A 22147-nucleotide genomic window follows, 5' to 3' on the forward strand; every position below is an offset into this window, starting at 1 on the left:
GCCAACTAAGGTCCGTCTAGTCAAGGCTATGTTTTTTCCAGTAGTCATGTATGGATGTGAAAGTTGGACTGTGAAGACAGCTGAGTGCCAAAGAATTGATGCTTTTGAACTGTGGTGTTGGAAAAGACTCTTGAGAGTCCCTTGGACTGCAAGGAGATCCAACCAGTCCATTCTGAAGGAGAACAGCCCTGGGTGTTCTTTGGGAGGAATGATGCTAAAGCTGAAACTCCAGTACTTTGGCCACCTCATGTGAAGAGTTGACTCATTGGCAAAGACTCTGATGCTGGGAGGGACTGGAGGCAGGAGGAGAAGGGGACGACAGAGGATGAGATGGCTGGATGGCATCACTGACTCGATGGATGTGAGTCTGAGTGAACTCCGAGAGTTGGTGATGGACAGGGAGGCCTGACGTGCTGTGATTCATGGGGTTGCAAAGAGTCAGACATGACTGAGTGACTGAACTGATCAGAACTAATGGTGAAAAAATTCTCCACAGTGAGGGAGACCCAGAGAGGTTCACAGAGTTACATGGAGATAAGAAGAGGGAGGAGGGAGATAGAGGTGACCAGGAGAAGAAGAGGGGGAGTCAAAAGGGGAGAGAGCAGTCTAGCCAGTAATAAATTCCCTATGTGCTCTCTGCAGCCTGGAGTACCCAGAGAGATTCACAGAATTAAGTAGAGAAGAGAAGGGGGAGAGAGGAGATAGATGTGACCTGAGGGAGAAAAGGGAGAGTCAAAAGAGGAGAGAGCAATCAAGCTAGTAATCACATCCCTAAGTGAAAATGGATATTGAAGATTAGATTCTTAAAGGTGCAAAATTGACAGCAAATACCAAAAAGCAAAGATTAAAAATCTAGAGTAGAGGTTCAGTCAGTTCAGTTCAGTTCAGTCATGTCCGACTCTTTGCAACCCCATGGACTGCAGCACACCAGGCCTCCCTGTCTATCGCCAACTCCCAGAGTTGACTCAAACTCATGTCCATTGAGTAAGTGATGCCATCCAGCCATCTCATCCTCTGTCATCCCCTTCTCCTCCTGCCTTCATTCTTTCCCAGCATCAGGGTCTTTTCCAATGAGTCAGTTTTTCATATCAGGTGGCCAAAGTACTGGAGTTCACCTTCAGCATCAGTCCTTCCAATGAACACCCAGGACTGATTTCCTTTAGGATGGACTGGTTGGATCTCCTTGCAGTCCAAGGGACTCTCAAGAGTCTTCTCCAACACCACAGTTCAAAAGCATCAGCTCCCTCAGATTGTCCTCAGGGCATTCAGGCCCAGTCCTTACCCTAAGCATGCAGCCCACGCCTCTCTGTCCAGCCCCTGCTCGCTGGTGGCAGACAGGAGTGTCTGGGCTACTTCTCCACTGGGAGTTGCAGTTAGGCATGGATTCTGTGGGGTTTTTTTTCTTCTTCTTCTGGTTATGTTGCCCTCTGAGACTCCAAAACTTCCCACAGACCCGCTAATGAGAGGGTTTCCTGCTGTTTGTAAACTTCTCCTCCTTCACGACTCCCTCCCCAGGATGAGTCTCCATCCCTAACTCTTTTGTCTCTTTTTGTCTTTTCTATTTTGTTCTACCTCCTTTCAAAGAAAATAGGCTGCCTTTCTGGGTACCTGGTGTCCTCCGTCAGCATTCAGAAGTTGCTTTGTGAAAGTTGCTGAGCATTCAAATGATCTTTTGATGAATTTGGGGGGGATAAAGTGCATTTTCTTTAGTTGCCAATTTAAATTCAGTTTTTAGCTTTTTGTAAATTTTATTTTATCTTTATTTTTTGGCCACACAACATAGTATGTAGGATCTTAGTTCCCCCACCAGGAATCAAACCCTCACCTCGTGCATTAGAAACATGGACTCTTAACCACTGAATCACCAGGGAAGTCCCAGCTTCAGTTTTTAGTCTACTGTTACCTCTTCAATGGACAGGTGCCGGTTTTAGCCCCTAAAACCATCTGGAGGGTGCAAATTTTAAAATTACTTGAAGAAACTCAGAAGGCTGTACAACTACAAAGGTCTGGGCTTTGAAAAGTGCTAATTTCTTCCTTTTTTTTTTTTTTTTTTTTCAGAAACAGCTTTGAAGTCAGTTCAGGAAAATAAGCCTCCATCGTTAGGTAAGTCACCTCATTCACAATCTCACTTTATCTAAAAGTGAGATTTTAGAATTCAGGATTGTTTTAATTAGAAAACACATCATACTGAGCAGTAGGAATGCAAAGAAACAGAAGATCTCACCTCTGCTGTCATCCAGGTGGGCAACAGTAAGACATCGAAAGCTACAAAGAGGCAATGTTTATGCCAGAAATCAGTAAATACAAACATGAGAGAGAGAGAGTGAGCTTCCTCTTGGAATCTGAATAGGCTGAATTTTAGATGGCCCTAAAGCCAGGGTTGGCAAACCATGGCTTCCAAAGCAAATCCAGCCCACCGTGTGCTTTTGTAGATCCTTCGATCCCTGGGTCAGGAAGATCCCCTGGAGAAGGAAATGGCAACCCACTCCAGTACTCTTGCCTGGAAAATTCTGTGGACAGAGGAGCCTTGTAGACTATAGTCCATGGGGTCGCAAAGAGTCAGACGCGACTGAGCAACTTCACTTCTTCACAAGCAAAGAATGGTATGTGCATTTTTAAATGGCTGGGAAGATCAAAAGAATACTTTACAGGGACTTCGTTGGTTTTCGAGTAGCTAAGACTCCATGCTCTCAATGTAGGGGGCTAGGGTTCAATCCCTAGGCTGGGAATTGGATCCCACATGTCCAACTGAAAGTCACTCAGTCATGTCCAGCTCTTTGTGACCCCATGGACTATACAGTCCATGGAATTCTCCAGGCCAGAATACTGGAGTGGGTAGCTGATCCCTTCTCCAGGGGATCTTTCTGACCCAGGAATTGAACCTGGGTCTCCTGCATTGCAGGTGGATTCTTTACCAACTGAGCTATCAGGGAAACCTCAAGATCCAATACAGCCAATAAATAATTTTTTAAAAAAGAAATATTTTATGGCCTATGAAAATCATGTGAAATTCAAATTTAACTACATATTAATATAAATAAACTTATTTGTACATAGTCATTTGCTTACATATTATATTACCTATGACTTCTTCTGCCCCACAAGGGCAGAGATGAGTAATTGCAACAAACTATATTGCACATAAAACAGAAAATCTTCACTATCTGCTCCTTTGCAGAGGGGATTTTTTTAAAGGTTTGCTAATCCTGGCCAAAAAGGATTTTTGAATTTGTGATTTTCAACATTATCTTCTCTTGACATCCCCAGTATCTTTAAAAATAACTCGGGTTCAAGGCAATTGTAGACTGGGGGGCTGGTTTGAAAAGTGAAGACAGCCATTCATACATAATCCCCCTACCAAAAATCTAACTGCTTCTATTGATACACAAATATGTTAAATGTCCTACAGTCAGGATCTAAATTCAAACGTAAGCTAATGATCTGTTAGAGCTGACATTTGGCAATGCTTTAAGGAATAGTACCAGCCTCAAAGTTGATATTTAATTTAATGTTCTAACTAAACTAACATCAGAGAGTTCCTTGTCTAAAAATCTTTCTCTTGGGGACTTCCCTGATGGTTCAGTGGTTAAGACTTCACCTTAAGGCAGGAGATGCAGTTTCGATCCCCACATACCTTAATGGCCAAAAAAAAAAAAAAAACCATAACACAGAAGCAATATTGTAATAAATTCATTAAAGACTTCATAATGTGGTCCACATTTAAAAAAAAAAAAATACTTAACTCTTGGCAACATGACATCACCTGTATACAAACATTTTTCCCCAGAGCCCCTGCTCTCCTGTTTAATCTTCAAAATGAATGGTTGGTTGGCCATTTTTCACTCTGCATACTTATCCTGGAAGGCTCACTTGGAGTCTTATTGGCTATTTATATGCCAAGGACTCTCCAGGTGACATCTTCAGCATTTCCCTGAACTTCGATACTCATATCCTGTTGCCTCCTGGATACCTTTTCAGAAGTTCCACACACTCACCTCTTCTTTTGTTTTGCCTTTGAGGTCCTAGCTTCCTGACCAGGGATTGAACTCAGGTCCTCAACACTAAAGCTCAGAATCCCAACCACTGGACCACCAGGGAACTCCCTCACCTCTTCATTATCCATGTTGCACTTGAAGTATTTCTTCTCCTGTATGACTTCTCCCTGTTCCAAGGTTGCATCCTAGGACTATGTAACTTTACATACCTTGTCAGAAACTAGGGAATTTGTCTTGAAGGCTTTTTGATGCCCCTCGGAAAGAGCCATTGTCTGTATGTGCCCATTTCTTAACTGCACAGGAATTCAGTTGTCAGAAACGGCACTGAGATCATGGTCTGACACTTTAATTTTATCTCCAGAACCTCAATAACACTCTTTTCATGTAATCTGGGCTTAGACATTGAGACCAATTGTTGAACTTGAAACTTCTTGAAATCCCACTCTCTTATAAGCAGAAGCTTCAATACTGGCATAGTGGCAAGACCATAACACCCTCCCTTTTCTTCAGGGATAACAAAATGTGAAAACCCAGAACAAACACAGCAGCATTTAGGAGAAGAGGAAGACAAAGAGCCAGGTTGATCTTAGGACATCCAATGTTGGAGTAAACTAAATGAAGTGGACCCTTCCTGGCTGTCCTCTCCCACTCTTCGGGAGAACCTCATCTCTCCCTAACTTTATTTTACCACTATTCATAGTCCCCTAGACATGTTCATTGTCAACCTAGACAGCATATTAAAAAGCAGAGACATTACTTTGCCAACAAAAGTCCACCTAGTCAAAGATATGGTTTTTACAGTAGTCATGTATGGATGTGAGAGTTGGACTATAAAGAAAGCTGAGCACCAAAGAATTGATGCTTTTGAACTGTGGTGTTGGAGAAGACTCTTGAGAGTCCCTTGGATTGCAAGGAGATCCAACCAGTCCATCCTAAAGGAAATCAGTCCTGAATATTCATTGGAAGTAATGATGCTGAAGCTGAAACTTCCATCCTTTGGCCACCTGATGCGAAAAACTGGCTCATTTGAAATGACCCTGATGCTAAAGGCAGATTGAAGGCAGGAGAAGAGGACGACAGAATGAGATGCCTGGATGGCATCACCGACTTGATGGACATGAGTTTTAATAGGATTTGGGAGTTGGTGATGGACAGGGAAGCCTGGCATGCTACAGTCCATGGGGTCACAAAGAGTCAGACACGACTGAGTGACTGGACTGAACTGATTCATCATCCCCAGTTATCTTATGGAGAATACCTTCCTCCCTATCTTATTCCTATTATGTAAGAATAAAGAGGGAACTAAACATTTGGGAAAGCCAGAATTCAGTTCATGGAAAATCAGGAGTAAGTGGTATAGAATTTTCTTAGATTTTGCCAATTGTTCAGACAACTTTGATAGTGCCAACTCACAGATTAGAAAATTGACACCTATTGTAGGTAGCTGATTTGCCTCAACTGATGTGGAGGTCAGTTTAACATTAGTCTCACTCTCAAGTCTGCTTCAACAGCTCTGTTGAAGTATAATTTATGTATCATGAATTTAATTCATTTTAAGTGTACCTGTTAACAACTTTTAGTCAATTTACTGAGTTGTACAAAAATCACCACTATTCAATTTTACAATCTTTCCATCACCTCCAGAAAGATCCTTCTTGTCCATATGTAACTGTTCCCTGGTCTCTATCCCCCAAGTCCAAGCAGCCATTAATTTTTTTTCTCTCTAGATTCTCCATTTCTGAATATGTGTGATCTTTTGTGTCTTTTTTTTTTTTACTTACAATAACATTTTTGAGGTTTTGGGGGCTTCCCTGATGGCTCAGTTGGTAAAGAATCCACCTGCAATGCAGGAGACCCCAGTTCAATTCCTAGGTTGGAAAGATCTGCTGAAGAAGGGATAGGCTACCCACTCCAGTATTCTTGAGCTTCCCTTGCAGCTCAGCTGGTAAAAAATCTGCCTGCAATGTGGGAGACCTGGGTTCAGTCCCTAGGTTGGGAAGATTCCCTGGATGAGGGCATGGCAACCCACTCCAGGATTCTGGCCTAGAGAATTCCATGGACTGTATAGTCCATGGGGTCACAAAGAGTTGGATACAACTGGGCAACTTTCAGAAAAAAACGCTTTTGATGTTCATCCATGTTGTTACATGTGTCACTGATCCATTCCTTTTTGTTGCTGAGTAATATTCTATTGAGTGGATAGAAAATGTTTGGGTTGCTCATTCATCAGGGAAGGGAAGTTTTAATCATATCTGTTTATTGACTGTCTTGAATAACGTTGCCATGCACACTCTTTGTATAGAGGGTGCAAGTCTTTGTATAGACACATGCCCATTTATCTTGGGTGCATACTTACAAGTTGCCTGTACTTTAATACTTGAGCTCCTATAATGACTTGAGACTATTATGGGAAAGATCCATTACCTGTTTTCTGGGCACTTCTTCTAGTCCCTTGGAAAAGATAGACAAATAATTTCAATAAACCACATTGAGTTGTGATAGAGGCAGCATTTCTTGTTATGGTTCCACAGAGTTCAGTTCAGTTGGTCACTCAGTCATGTCCGACTCTTTGCGACCCCATGAATTGCAGCACGCCAGGCCTCCCTGTATCACCAACTCCTGGAGTTCACTCAGACTCGATTCCATTGAGTCAGTGATACCATCCAGCCATCTCATCCTCTGTCGTCCCCTTCTCCTTCTGCCCCCAATCCCTCCCAGCATCAAAGTATTTTCCAATTAGTCAACTCTTCACATGAGGTGGCCAGAGTACTGGAGTTTCAGCTTTAGCATCATTCCTTCCAAAGAAATCCCAGGGCCAGTCTCCATCAGAATGGACTGGTTGGATCTCCTTGAGTCCAAGGGACTCTCAAGAGTCTTCTCCAACACCACAGTTCAAAAGCATCAATTCTTCGGGGCTCAGCCTTCTTCATAGTCCAACTCTCACATCCATACATGACCACAGGAAAAACCATAGCCTTGACTAGATGGACCTTAGTCGGCAAAGTAATGTCTCTGCTTTTGAATATACTATCTAGGTTGGTCATAATTTTTCTTCCAAGGAGTAAGCATCTTTTAATTTCATGGCTGCAGTCACCATATGCAGTGATTTTGGAGCCCAAAAAAAAAACAAAGTCTGACACTGTTTCCCCATCTATTTCCCATGGAGTGACGGGACTGGATGCCATGATCTTTGTTTTCTGAATGTTGAGCTTTAAGCCAACTTTTTCACTCTCCTCTTTTACTTTCATCAAGAGGCTTTTTAGTTTCTCTTCACTTTCTGCCATAAGTGTGGTGTCATCTGCATATCTGAGGTTATTGATATTTCTCCCGGCAATCTTGATTCCAGTGTTTCTTCCAGTCCAGCGTTTCTCATGGTGTACTCTGCATATAAGTTAAATAAGCAGGGTGATAATATACAGCCTTGACGTACTCCTTTTCCTATTTGGAACCAGTCTGTTGTTCCATGTCCAGTTCTAACTGTTGCTTCCTGACCTGCATACAGATTTCTCAAGAGGCAGGTTAAGTGGTCTGGTATTTCCATCTCTTTCAGAATTTTCCACAGTTTATTGTGATCCACATAGTCAAAGGCTTTGGCATAGTCAATAAAGCAGAAATAGATGTTTTTCTGGAACTCTCTTGCTTTTTCCATGATCCAGCGGATGTTGGCAATTTGATCTCTGGTTCCTCTGCCTTTTCTAAAACCAGCTTGAACATCAGGAAGTTCATGGTTCATATATTGCTGAAGCATGGCTTGGAGAATTTTGAGCATGACTTTACTAGCATGTGAGATGAGTGCAATTGTGCGGTAGTTTGAGCATTCTTTGGCATTGCCTTTCTTTGGGATTGGAATGAAAACGGACCTTTTTCAGTCCTATGGCCACTGCTGAGTTTTCCAAATTTGCTGGCATATTGAGTGCAGCACTTTCACAGCATCATCTTTCAGGATTTGAAACAGCTCAACTGGAATGCCATCACCTCCACTAGCTTTGTTCGTAGTGATGCTTTCTAAGGCCCACTTGACTTCACATTCCAGCATGTCTGGCTCTAGATGAGTGATCACGCAATCGTGATTATCGGGATCATGAAGATCTTTTTTGTACAGTTCTGTGTATTCTTGCCACCTGTTCTTAATATCTTCTGCTTCTGTTAGGTCCATACCATTTCTGGCCTTTATCGAGCCCATCTTTGCATGAAATGTTCCCTTGGTATCTCTAATTTTCTTGAAGAGATCTCTAGTCTTTCCCATTCGGTTCTTGTCCTCTATTTCTTTGCATTGATGGCTGAAGAAGGCTTTCTTATCTCTTCTTGCTATTCTTTGGAACTCTGCATTCAGATGCTTATATCTTTCCTTTTCTCCTTGGCTTTTCGCTTCTCTTCTTTTCAAGGCTTCCCCAGACAGCCATTTGTAAGGCTTCCCCAGACAGCCATTTTGCTTTTTTGCATTTCTTTTCCATGGGGATGGTTTGATCCCTGTCTCCTGTACAATGTCAGGAACCTCATTTCATAGTTCATCAGGCACTCTATCTATCAGATCTAGGCCCTTAAATCGATTTCTCACTTCCACTGTATAATCATAAGGGATTTGATTTAGGTCATACCTGAATGGTCTAGCGGTTTTCCCTGCTTTCTTCAATTTAAGTCTGAATTTGGCAATAAGGAGTTCATGATCTGAGCCTGGTCTTGTTTTTGTTGACTGTATAGAGCTTCTCCATCTTTGGCTGCAAAGAATATAATCAATCTGATTTCAGTGTTGACCATCTGGTGATGTCCATGTGTAGAGTCTTCTCTTGTGTTGTTGGAAGAGGGTGTTTGCTATGACCAGTGCATTTTCTTGGCAAAACTCTATTAGTCTTTGCCCTGCTTCATTCTGCATTCCAAGGCCAAATTTGCCTGTTACTCCAGGTGTTTCTTGACTTCCTACTTTTGCATTCCAGTCCTCTATAATGAAAAGGACATCTTTTTTGGGTGTTAGTTCTAAAAGATCTTGTAGGTCTTCATAAAACCGTTCAACTTCAGTTTCTTCAGCATTACTGGTTGGGGCATAGACTTGGATAACTGTGATATTGAATGTTTTGACTTGGAGACGAACAGAGATCATTCTGTTGTTTTTGAGATTGCATCCAAGTACTGCATTTCGGACTCTTCTGTTGACCATGATGGCTACTCCATTTCTTCTGAGGGATTCCTGCCCGCAGTAGTAGATATAATGGTCATCTGAGTTAAATTCACCCATTCCAGTCCATTTTAGTTTGCTGATTCCTAGAATGTCGACGTTCACCCTTGCCATCTCTTGTTTGACCACTTCCAATTTGCCTTGATTCATGGACCTAACATTCCAGATTCCTATGCAATATTGCTCTTTACAGCATCAGGCCTTGCTTCTATCACCAGTCACATCCACAGCTGGGTATTGTTTTTGCTTTGGCTCCATCCCTTCATTCTTTCTGGAGTTATTTCTCCACTCATCTCCAGTAGCATATTGGGCACCTACTGACCTGGGGAGTTGCTCTTTTGGTATCCTATCATTTTGCCTTTTCATACTGTTCATGGGGGTCTCAAGGCAAGAATACTGAAGTGGTTTGCCATTTCCTTCTCCAATGGACCACATTCTGTCAGACCTCTCCACCATGACCCACCCGTCTTGGGTTGCCCCGCAGGCATGGCTTAGTTTCATTGAGTTAGACAAGGCTGTGGTCCTAGTGTGATTAGATTGACTAGATTTCTGTGAGTATGGTTTCAGTGTGTCTGCCCTCTGATGCCCTCTTGCAACACCTACCATCTTACTTGGGTTTCTCTTACCTTGGGCGTGGGGTATCTCTTCACAGCTGCTCCAGCAAAGCACAGCCACTGCTCCTTACCTTGGATGAGGGGTATCTCCTCCCGCCCCCCTTCCTGACCTTCAATGGGGGATGGCTCCTCTAGACTCTCCTGCGCCCTCACAGCCACCACTCCTTGGACGTGGGGTTGCTCCTCCTGGCCACAGCCCCTGGCCTTGGGCAAGGGGTTGCTCCTCCTGGTCGCCACCCTGGCCTCGGGCGTGGGGTTGCTCCTCCCAGCCATCGCCCCTGACCTCAGACGTGGGGTGGCTCCTCCCGGCCACCATCCCTGGCCTCATACGCGGGGTAGGTCCTCCCGGTCGTCACCCATGACCTCGGACGCGGGGAAGATCCTCCTGACCGTTCCTGCGCCATCGCAGCCTGGCACTCTAGGCCGCTACCCCTGATCTCGGATGTGGGGTAGCTCTCGGGCGTGCTTAGTGTGCCGGCCGCCGCCAACGCCTGCATGCAACTTAGTTTAGGGATTCACTTGCTATCTTCATCACTATAAACCCAACTTTACACATCCCAGCACACACTGTGGACAAAAAACTTAGATTCTGGACTCCTTGGAGTCTACTTTAACACCCTATTTCTGGTTAAAAAAAAAAGAAGAAGAAGTACACCAGTTTTGTGTCAGGCTCACTTTAATTTGTATTTTGCAGAGCTGGCCCAAGTACAGGAAGAAGATGTCACAAATCTACAAGAAACAAAAGAAGATTTGGAAGGAGAAAAGCCAGGTCTGTCTTCTCTACCTGGAGTGAGTTTGGTGTCGGGTGGTTCTTTATGAACCTCATTTCTTCTTTTTCCCTTTCCTACTTAAAGCATCATCTCCCTAATGAATAACAAACTATATTCTGTCTATCCCCTGACTCTTATCACTAAAGGTAAACAAGATAAATACAGAAATACATTGAAGAAGAAGTTCTGTCAACGCTGGAAGAACTTCTGGCCCAGACTCAGTGAAGATGTTTGTATTGTCACCCAAAGATATGAGACCCTGATCCCATTCTGTAATCCTAAAATGCTGGCTGGGCCATTTCCACACACTGTGGTGCTGCACGGTCCTGCCGGCGTTGGGAAAACCACGCTGGCAAAGAAACTGATGCTGGACTGGACACAGGACAACTTGGCAGAGACCTCCAACTCCGCCTTCTACCTCAGCTGCAAGGGGCTCAACCACAGGGGGACGTGCACCTTTGCAGAGCTGATATCTGCCAACTGGCCACATGTGCAGGACGACATACCGGCGATCCTGGCCCAGGCACAGAAAGTCCTGTTCATCCTCGACGGTTTTGATGAGCTGAAGGTCCCCTTGGGGGCGCTCATCCACGACATATGTGGCGACTGGAAGAAGCAGAAGCCGGTGCCTGTCCTCCTGGGAAGTTTACTGAAGAGAAAGATGCTACCCAAGGCCACCTTACTCATCACCACCCGACCGGGCGCCCTGCAGGAGCTGCGGCTCTTAACAGAACAGCCGCTCTTCATAGAGATCGAGGGGTTCTTGGAGGAGGACCGGAAGGCATATTTCTTGAAACACTTTGAAGAGGAGAGTCAGGCCCTGCGAGCTTTCGACTTGATGAAGAACAACGCGGCTCTGTTCCAGCTGGGCTCGGCGCCCTCCGTGTGCTGGATGGTCTGCACCTGTCTGAGACAGCAGATGGAGAGCGGGGAGGACCTCGCCTCCACCTGCCGGACCACCACGGCCCTGTTCCTGCGCTTCCTCTGCAGCCGCTTCCCCCCACCGCAGGGCGGCGGCCCCAGGCGGGGCCTCCAGGCCCCGCTCAAGCCCCTGTGCCTCTTGGCTGCTGAGGGCGTGTGGACACGGAGCTCTGTGTTCGATGGGGAAGACCTCAGGCGACTTGGGGTGGACCCGTCTGCCCTCTCTCCTTTCCTGGACGGGAATATTCTCCAGAAGAGCGAAGACGGCGAGGCCTGCTACTCTTTCATCCATCTCAGCGTCCAGCACTTTCTGGCCGCCATGTTCTATGTCTTGGAGCCGGAAGAGCAGGAGGAGGAAGGGCGGGGCGGCTGCGGGTGGCACGTTGGAGATGTGGGGAAACTGCTGTCCAAGGCGGAAAGGCTGAAGAACCCCAGCCTGACCCACGTCACGTACTTCCTGTTTGGCCTCTGCAACGAAAGACGGGCCATGGAGCTGGAGGCGACTTTTGGCTGTCTGGTATCAACGGAGATCAAGCGGGAGCTCCTGAAATACACATTGATGCCCCATGGGAAGAAATCCTTCTCGGTGACGGACACGAAGGAGGTTCTGAGCTGTCTGTACGAGTCTCAGGAGGAGCAGCTCGTGAAAGATGCCATGGCCCACGTTAAGGAAATGTCCCTGCATTTGAAAAATAAAACGGATGTCATGCACTCATCATTCTGCCTCAAGCACTGTGGAAACTTGCAGAAACTTTCACTGCAGGTAGAAGAGGGGATATTCCTGGATAATGATAGTGCACTGGAATCAGGCACTCAGGTTGAAAGGTGAGAACTCATTTTTTACCCGGCTAGTTCTCCTATCTTTTGCCTTATTCCATGGTTCATGAAGAAAAAGCCAGTGTGTCTTGTTCCCTCTTGCTTAAGGTCAGTAAGTGGCCTTTTGTGGCCTTGTGTCCTGCCAACCTAACATTCAAGGCAGGAGGTATCATGGCATTAGAAATGGGAGCTTTGGAACCAGACCTTCTTTGGAGACCCACCTCCATTTTCCTTTAGCCAAACCATTTTTTGCAAATGTCTCCACCTGTTTCAGTCTGCAGGTTGGCAGTGTAGATCTGGAGAGACGTATGACATGGTGGTCCCATTTGGGGCATGACTTCTAGAAAAGCATTACAGATGGAGTCAGGAGTTGAACCTGCCAAGTTTCTGAACACTACACCTCACCCACGATCACGGAGACTCTCCTCCCAGGAACTTCATCTGACAGATAATGAGATGGCCAGTTATGAATCTTTGTTATTTTCAATTTAGGCACAAATAACATCAACTGAGATCATGTGCAGTTTCCAAATACTTCTAACTTGGCACCTACTAGAAACAGGTCACCTTCCATGTTAAGATGAAGATGCTGGCTTCAGAAAAGAGTCCTCGGCTGGGATTAGAGCTCAAGTCTATTGGCTTATAAAGTCCTGTGGTCACAATCTAAAATCTCTACCTCCCGGTGATGTGTAATACCTGTCAACATACTGATATTCATCTTATCAACCCACCTCTTCCTCCCTCCTAGGTTGTTATCTGAAGTCTGTGTCTAAAATCTTCATGTATATTTGTTGAACTAGAATAAAATGCCCTCATTAGCCCCCTGGTGGAGGTGTCTGTTTTACATATTCCCTTAATGTTCTCTCACGTTCCTTCACCACTTGGTGAAGTCATAAGCTTGATTTACTTCCAGGAAGTGTTAGGACCGTGATAACTTGACATCAGTGTTTCTCTGCCTTATGGGTCCATCTATATTCATATTCTAATTTTTTCCCCTTCTTTCACTCAAATGTTTTGACAGGCTTGCATAATTTATCTAAATCTTTGTTTAGTCATTGAGTTGTGTATGACTCTTTTGCAATCCCATGGACTATAGCCTGCCAGGCTCCTCTGTCCATGGGATTTCCCAGGCAAGAATACTGAAGTGGGTTGCCATTTCCTACTCCACGGGATCTTCCTGACCCAGGGATTGAATCCAGGTCTCCTCTTTCCTCTGCTAAAATCCTTCCACTCAAAAGCAATCACCAGAACAAAATAACCATTCTTTGAGAAATCTTTGTACATGAATATGCAACCACTTAAAGATTGTATTTTCTCAAAATTTTATGGACATCATCTTAGGTCAGCAAATATGGTTATAAATTAGCTTGAATATTACATATATGGATTTACCATCAAATATCCAAATAACTTCCATTAATGTGTACACCTACTCTTAAGTGTTTATCAGTGATGTATATTGCTTTCAATCTTTGATCAATGATTTGGTTAGAATTTTGATTTATTTTAAGGCTCTGTTAGGTTGACATGTGAGAAGTTCAATTATTTCTCTAGTAATATGTCTTAGGTATTGGGTTGTCTGATACTTGTGCTAAATAATTAAATCACCCAACTTTTTGAGTTATAATTTCTTATTAGGGCCTCCCAGGTGGCTCAGTAGTAAAGAATCCACCTGCCAGTTCAGGAGATGCAGGTTCGATCCCTGGGTCAAGAAGATCCCCTGGAGAAGGGGATGCCAACCCCCTCCAATATTCTTGCCTGGGAGATCCCATGGACAGAGGAGCTGGGCAGGCTACAGTCCAGAGGATCACAAAGAGTAGAAGACAATAGAGCAACTAAACAACAATAATGCACAGAGCAACCCAAAACACATTCATGAAGATGGACAAATGTCACTTTTCTCTCCAGCAGTATTTGTTAAGTCCCTCTATCGTCTCTTTCCCATAGGTCCCAGAATGAGCAACACATGCTCCCTCTCTGGATGGATCTTTGTTCTGTGTTTGACTCAAACAGGAATCTGCTCTTTCTGGACATCAGTCAGAGCTTCCTCAGTACCTCTTCAGTGAGAATTCTTTGTGAAAAAATAGCCTCTGCTGCCTCTAGTCTTCAGAAAGTGGTGTAAGTAGCAGCTAGTCCCTGGATTAAAACTTCCAGGGCATCTCCAAGCTTCTTACATTTTTGTGCCCCTAAGACAGCATTTTAGTTAGTTTTCCTGGACCTGAGGTTCATTTGTGTAGCTAGTCCTCTTTTGGTATTTTTTTCTCAACACAGAGAAATAAGAGTTCTTCCCACTTTGGGTTTTATTGGTTCTGCAGTCCTGATTCTAAGCCCAAGAGCCTTCCTTGGAATCAAAGTATTCAGCAGGCTGTTAACCAACAGTTCAGAAATGGAGACTTGATTGAGATTAAAAGGTGCTAATTTGGGGTCATTTAGGACCACAGCCCAAGAGACACAGATTCAGGAAATGCTTGAACTGTGTTCCCCCTGACTACAAAATTGAGGAGGTTTATAAAGCAGAAAATGCAGTGTTACACTCATTTACCTGAGTTGTTTATCAAGAATTATAATTGGAGCTGGCAAGAAGTAAGAGTGCTCCTTCAGCAAGGATTGCTTGGGGTTTGAAATGGTTACATAGTTACAAGGGGAGATTGGAGGGACCATAACGGTGGGGTTGGAGGGTGGTGTCCTTGGGCTTTTTAAGAAAGTTCAAGTTCTTGGTGATGCAGAGAGGTGTCTGAGACCAGATTCTCAGTAGCCACCTGACTCCAATTTTGAATACCTGAACTGTGATTCCTCCATTGTTATTTTGTCATCAAGAACATAGCATTGTTGAAATGCATCCATTGGTAACACTTCAAGGAAAAGAGATGCTGCCTTATCTTTCTCAAGAAGCCATAGGAGAACAGCTTTTGTCTAAAATGACTGCTTATGACTGACTTCTCTTTGGCGAAAGTTTGAAACAACTAAAGAAATTGGAGCTTCTACTTTCATAAGACCTGTCTATCATCTATCTGTCTGTCTATCCATCTGTCCATCTATGACATGACAGCTGTTAACAGCTCAGATCTTTTTCTTCTATGAGAAGAACTGGATACTTAAAATTATTTCCTGCTTTTAAAAAAAAAATGAAACTCGAGCTTCTAATTGTAATGAGCTGTTCATTAAACAGCACAAAGTTTCAGCTATGGAAGATGGTAAGTTCTGGTGACCTGATGGACAGCAATGTGATGACTGCTAACATTACTGCTCTGAATACTTGAAATTTGCTAAGACAGTTCATCATAAGTGTCCTCACCACAGAAGAAAAGAAGGAAGGGGATCTGTGTGCAGTGGTGGCTTGATAGTAGGGGTGACTTCACAAGGTACTTGTATATCAAAACATGGACTCATATGCTTTAAATATACAGTTTCATCTGTCAACAGTATGTCAGTAAAGGAAAAAATATGAAAAAAATCAATTCTAACATTTAAGCCCATGGCAGCTCTTTATTCTATGTGTATGCAGTATAGGTATACAAATGCCAGCTAACATCTGTTTCTTTTCCCTAGCCTCAAAAATATTTCCCCAGCTGACACTTATCGGAACTTCTGCATGGCTTTTGGTGGTCACAAGACTTTAACACATCTGACCCTTCAAGGAAACGACCAGAATGACATGCTTCCCCCATTGTGTGAGGTCTTGAGGAACCCCAAATGTAATCTGAAATATCTCAGGTATATCAGCCTCACCAATGCTGAAAACCCTCAGCCTGTGAACAGAGCTAGCACAACCTACACGGCAATGCTGTGCAAATCAGAGGGGGCAGGAATCCTTTATTCTGACTGGACAGTCGGAACGACTTAACGACTAAACAACTGCCACCACTTAAGGCACATGCCCCAGAATAGAAAATGAGCTGGAGGGGACTCCCCTGGAGGTCCAGTGGTTAAGACTCCATGCTTCCCTTGCAGGGGGTGTGGGTTCGATCCCTAGTCAGGGAACAAAGATCCCACATGCCAGGCAGCGTGGCCCAACCCCCCAAAGAAAGAAAAACATGTTACCTGTATTCTACTCCTGGAAATGCATATTCTTTATCATGATACTATATATCATGTTCCAATAAAGTTTTATTTGCTCATGATGAAGAATGTGTACCTCCAGGAATAGAATACGTATCTCCAGATAGAATATAGTTGCACAATATGCTCGGGTGGCTGGGTTTCTAAATCAGTAGTTCTTGGTGCGTCATCTCCAGACCACCAGTAGCAGCACCATCACTGGGGAACTTGATAAAAAGATCCAAATTCTTAGGTCTCACCCAGATTCTTCAGAATCAAATTCTGGGTATATGGTCCAGGAATTTGTTAAAAGACATCTTCCAAGTGACTGCAGGATCCCTTAAAACATAGATCACTGGCCTCTACATCTAGAGTCTCTAGACGATTTGCATGTCTACACAGTTACCAGGTGGTGCTGATGCAACTGGTCCAGGAATCACACTAGGACAACCTCTGCTCCAGATAATTTAGTCCAGGGTTAACATAATGGCATGCTAAGTCATTTCAGCTGGGTCCAACTCTTTATCACCCCATGGACCGTATCCCACCAGGCTCTTCTCTCCATGGGATTCTCTAGGTAAGAATACTGGAGTGGGTTGCCATGCCCACCTCCAGGGGATCTCCCCAACCCAGGCATCGAACCCATGTCTCTCAGTCTCCTGCACTGGCAGGTGGGTTCTTTACCACCAGAGCCACCTGGGAAGCGCTAACATAGAGTGAGACAAAACTGTAGACAGTTGTGTATCCAGTGTCTGGCCCTCATGAATGCCTTGTTGCCATTTCTCCTGCAGGTTGGTGTCTTGTTCTGCCTCCATTCAGCAATGGGCTGATCTCTCCTGCTGCCTCAGAACCAATCAGTCCCTCACATGCTTGAACCTCACAGCAAATGAGCTCCTGGATGAGGGAGCCAAGTTGCTATACATGACCCTGAGATATCCGACATGCTTCCTACAGAGGTTGTCGTAAGTCTCTCCTCTCTTTCCATCGAGCGTCTTTGTGGTAGATGCAGGGTCACACAGAGAAGAGAAGAGGTGACACCTGGAATTGCAGGGTGAGCAGGATGGAGCACCCCACTGATACAGATGCCTGGCTCCCATTTTTGGCCCCAGACAGATGGCTCATGTGTCTCATCCTTCTCTCATTCCTGTCCCTTTAACCACGATCACTAGCACACCACTGACAGAGGGCAGAGAATTAACCAAAAGGGGTGTGACGGAGGACTCTAGTCATTGAAGACAGCCAAGAAAGTTAGGTCCTGGAAATGTTTTCACCATCTTGCTCTCTGTGTGGTGCTTTTGCAGGTTGGAGAACTGTCACCTTACAGAAGCCTATTGCAAAGATCTGTCTTCTGCTTTGATTGTCAACCAGAGGCTGACCCACCTGTGTTTGGCCAAGAATGCTCTTGGAGATCGTGGGGTGAAACTGCTGTGTGAGGGCCTGACTTACCCTGAATGTCAACTGCAAACCCTGGTGTAAGTCTGTGCTGGCTGTGTGTGTCTGTGTGTGTGTGTGTTGTATGTATACATGCATACTGGATTCAAGTAGGGCAGTTTCTAGTTACCGTCTCCAGTGTCTTCAAACTCATCTAAAAAGCCATGGCTTGAGATAGATGGTCATGGTTTTGGTGTGTCTCACTGGTGAGGAAAAAGAAATTTTTTTTCTTCATGTGATCTGATTTCTAGGCTATGGTGTTGCAACATAACCAGCGATGGCTGCATTCATCTCTCGACACTCCTCCAGCAAAATTCAAGCCTCACACACTTGGATCTGGGACTGAATCACATAGGAATTATTGGATTGAAGTTTCTGTGTGAGGCTTTGAAGAAACCACTGTGTAAACTAAGATGTCTATGGTGAGTTACGGTTTTGTGAACTTTAGTCTGTATCTAAAAGGTACTATCAATATAGCAGACCTCCCCCACAATTTTCATTGAGCATTTTAAAAATTCCACCAGGATGGGGCTTTCCTGGTGGCTCAGTGGTAAAGAATCCACCTGCCAATACAGGGGACACGGGTTCAATCCCTGATCTGGAAAGATCCCACATGCCACAGGATGACTCAGCCCATGTGCCACAACTCTAAAGCCTGTGCTCTGGAGCCTGTGAGCTTCAAGTGCTGACGTTTGCACACCCTGAGCCCATGCTTCCCAACAAGAGAAACCACTGCAGTGAGAAGCCTGAACACCACAACTAGAGAGTAGCCCCCACACACCGCAACTGGAGAAGGCCCACACGCATCAGCGAAAACCCAGTGCAGCCAAAAGTAGGCAAGTCTTTAAAGAATAAATATAAATTAAAAATTCGACCAGGATGGCATTTTTCATACCCACACACAAAATTTAATCCCCAAATTCATAGTGAACCACAGAAGACCCCAAATCAACCCTGACCACAAAGACCACTACCACCCAAGTGTGTGCCTGGCATATGGGGTGGTATCAATGAGCACTGGTTGAGTAAATCAGTGAATGTGTGTGTTTCGCCTACAGGTTATGGGGATGTGCCATCACTCCCTTCTGTTGTGCAGAACTCTCATCTGCCCTTAGAAGCAATCAGAACCTGATCACACTGGACCTGGGCCAAAATTCCTTGGGGTCCAGTGGAGTAAATATGCTGTGTGATGCCTTGAAACTTCAAAGTTGTCCCCTCCAGACACTCAGGTATGATCCTCCTACTCCTGAGTGTTTGCTCCATGATCCTAGGTTATGGGGGAGCACAAACTATAGGAATTTGTTGTAGGCATTTAATGCTCACATTCAACTTTCATTTATTGATGACTGGTTATGAGATAATTTTCCCATAGGTTCCTTCCGTTGTTTTGACAGAGAAGATGAGTCAAAGGAGACAAAAACTCAACCTGGAAAACAAGAGGCTGGACTTAGGGTTTATCTACCTGAGGGGGAGTTGTGGTGGCCAGTGGTTGTCTCATTAGGGAAATGGAATCACAACTCTTATATGGTGTTTTTGGAAAGTTTGTTTATGGGCTGGATTAGTTACAGAGGTCCAATGGGTCAATGCCAGACTTAGAAGCATGTTCTTTGGAGTGAGTTTGCTGTCTAATCAAAGTAATCTGTGATCATAGAAGCTATCAGCAACTGCTTGTCTTCTACTTGCTCACTGTCCTATTGTTCTTGCTCTATTGCTGATTTGCTACTGTGGCAACAAAGAACCATAAAACTCTTCCCAAGAGTGTGGGAACTTTTTTAAATCCTCAAATGCAACCTAGACAATAAATGGCTTTTGTTGTTGTTCATTCACTAAGTCATGTGCTACTCTGCAACCCCATGGACTGCAGTACACCAGGCTTCTCTGTCCTCCATCATCTCCAGAGTTTGCTCAAATTCATGTCCATGGAATTAGTGATGCTATCTAACCATCTCATCCTCTGCTACCCCCTTCTCCTTTTGCCTTCGGTCTTTCCCACCATCAGGGTCTTTTCCAGTGAATTGACTCTTTGTATCAGGTGGCCAAAGTATTGCAGCTTTGGCTTCAACATCAGTCTTTACAATGAATACTCAGTGTTGATTTTTTCAGTACTGACTATTTGATCTCCTTGCTATCCAAGGGACTCTCAAGCGTCTTCTCCAGCACCATCCTTGTTCTTAGAGTAACACATTTGTATCTTCTGATCTGTCCTTTGCACCCCATTTCTGATTTCTTCAACACTTTCAACCGCACACAGATCATCTGTGGGACTATTTTTTTGTTTTTCTACCAAAGACTATGACCAACCTCTGACAATCATGAATAGACACAACTATGTCTGACCTTGAAGGGTCATGTTTTAAATATTTTGAAGCTAGTTTGCCTATATTTTAGCAAAAGTTATATTGATTGCTGACAAGGTTTCTGCTCAAGCTAGCTTAAGGTTGATGGGGTACATGGAGTTTGGGGACAGGGGTGGTCTGTCAGCTTTACTGAGATATAATTAACAAAATTGTATATATTTAAGTATGCAATGTAATATTTTAATGTATGTTTATATTGTGGAATGAGCATCACAATCAATGTAATTAACACATCCATTGCCTCACATGGTTACCTTTGTGTGTGTGGTGTGAACACATAAGATCTACTCTCTTAGCAGATATCAGATATACAATACAGTATTATTAACTATAGTCACCAAGCTGTACATAAGACCCCCAAAACTTTTTCATCTTATAACTGAAGGCTTGTTGCATGGACATATTGTGAAACTCAAACAACAAAACAGATTTTGATTAATATGCCAGCAAAATCAGGACTATAATGCCAATCAGAAACACGGCAGCCAATATCCTTGGTCTCCTGGTTTTATAATTAAATTATAATTTTTATTTAAGTATTCCCTCTGCTTCCCCAGTCCCCATTTCCACATACACATGACTGAATATGGTTACTAAAAGGCAAATCGAAGAAATGAGACTGGTCTTATCACAGGTCACATACGGGGTGGCAGTTATCTAGAAGCTCGTAGCCAAGGAGCATAAAAAGCTAATCCCACTGGCTTAATTCAAGTGTGTCTGCCTGATCCTGGATTCACTAAGTAAAAGTTATCAATGTTATAGAACAGGTAGGTTTTAGACGGACATCACAGAGGTATTCATCAACTCCATCTCTAGTGCCAAGCATGATATGATAATCACCCAAGATCATTCAAGCACCCAAAGCTATGCAGTGCCTTTATACCCTCACAATGTTAACCCAGGGCTTCCCTGGTGGCGCAGGGGTAAAGAATCTGCCTGCCAATGCAGGAGACCTGGCTTTGTTCCTGGCTCGGGAAGATGCCCTGGAGAAGGAAATGGCAACCCACTCCAGTATTCTCACCTGGGAAATCCCATGGACAGAGGAGACTGGTGGGCTATGGTCCATGACTGTAGAGTCAGACATGACTTAGTGACTACACCACCACCAATGCTAACCCAGGAGCATCTTTTTTCCTGACCAAATCGATCTGGAACTCTACTTTGCAGCATAGAATAACCAATGCAGATGGCCCTTGCTCTGTAAATCCCTAAATCATGAGCTTTGCCAGGCACCTGGGCATTTGGAGTGAAGTTCCTCAAAGCAATAAGAAAATGTTCTCTCCCCCACATTCTACCTCCTAGGTTGAAGATAGATGAATCTGATGCTCGAATCCAGAAGCTGCTGAGAGAAATGAAGGAAAGCAACCCACAGCTGACTATTGAGAGTGATCATCGAGACCCAAAAGATAACAGACCTTCCTCTCCTGACTTCATTTTCTGAACCCCCCTGGAGCCATTCATTCCCCAGTAAATTCCTAGATCATCAAGGTGCTGGTGAACTTCCCAAGACCCTTCTCAGTGTTGTTGGTTGCTTAGCCAGATGTTAGTTTAGCCATGGTTGAGCCTCTGGTTTACATAAAACATACACTCATCACTTAACCCTGTGGTGGATGAAATGTCTGTATCTTGAGTATATCAAGAAAATAAAGGTGAAAGCATTCATGAGTGAAGTCTTATTTATGAATGGATTCCAACTGAACTTAGAGAAAAGCTACTTTATTCAGGGAGAACTTAGCCCAGGGATGAGGGAATGGGAAAGAAATGTTGGTGATCATATTGATTTGTCTGCGAAGTCATTGCCCAGATCTGGTATTTCTTATCTGTGTGGCTAGATACCTGACAAGTCTTCCTCATTGGAGTATTTCTCCTCCTAATCCCACAATATTTTGCAGCCCTCTTAGGTGCTTCAGTGGCCTTCCCTGGTGGCTCAGATCCACCTGCAAGGCAGGAAACCAGAGTTCAGTCCCTGGGTCAGGAAGATCCCCTGGAGGAGGAAATGGCAACCCACTCTAGTTTTCTTGCATGGACAGCG

The 22147-nt window shown here is 44.2% G+C and overlaps 1 protein-coding gene across 1 annotated transcript in view; it reads left to right on the forward strand.

Moving 5' to 3' along the window:
• NLRP2 (NLR family pyrin domain containing 2) overlaps window positions 1–21753 on the forward strand; it is a 29327-nt gene extending 7574 nt beyond the window's left edge. The window contains exons 2-11 of the mRNA XM_040251892.1: window positions 2059–2103; window positions 10477–10551; window positions 10699–12298; window positions 14237–14407; window positions 15839–16003; window positions 17119–17289; window positions 17629–17799; window positions 18010–18180; window positions 18817–18987; window positions 21418–21753. Of these exons, the coding sequence (XP_040107826.1) occupies window positions 2059–2103; window positions 10477–10551; window positions 10699–12298; window positions 14237–14407; window positions 15839–16003; window positions 17119–17289; window positions 17629–17799; window positions 18010–18180; window positions 18817–18987; window positions 21418–21556 (2879 nt within the window). The 3' untranslated portion in view covers window positions 21557–21753. The remainder of the gene's footprint in view (window positions 1–2058; window positions 2104–10476; window positions 10552–10698; window positions 12299–14236; window positions 14408–15838; window positions 16004–17118; window positions 17290–17628; window positions 17800–18009; window positions 18181–18816; window positions 18988–21417) is intronic.
• The last annotated feature ends 394 nt before the right edge of the window (window positions 21754–22147 follow it).

The sequence above is a fragment of the Oryx dammah genome, unplaced genomic scaffold (genome assembly GCF_014754425.2).
Source record: "Oryx dammah isolate SB20612 unplaced genomic scaffold, SCBI_Odam_1.1 HiC_scaffold_13, whole genome shotgun sequence".
Lineage (NCBI taxonomy): Eukaryota > Metazoa > Chordata > Mammalia > Artiodactyla > Bovidae > Oryx > Oryx dammah.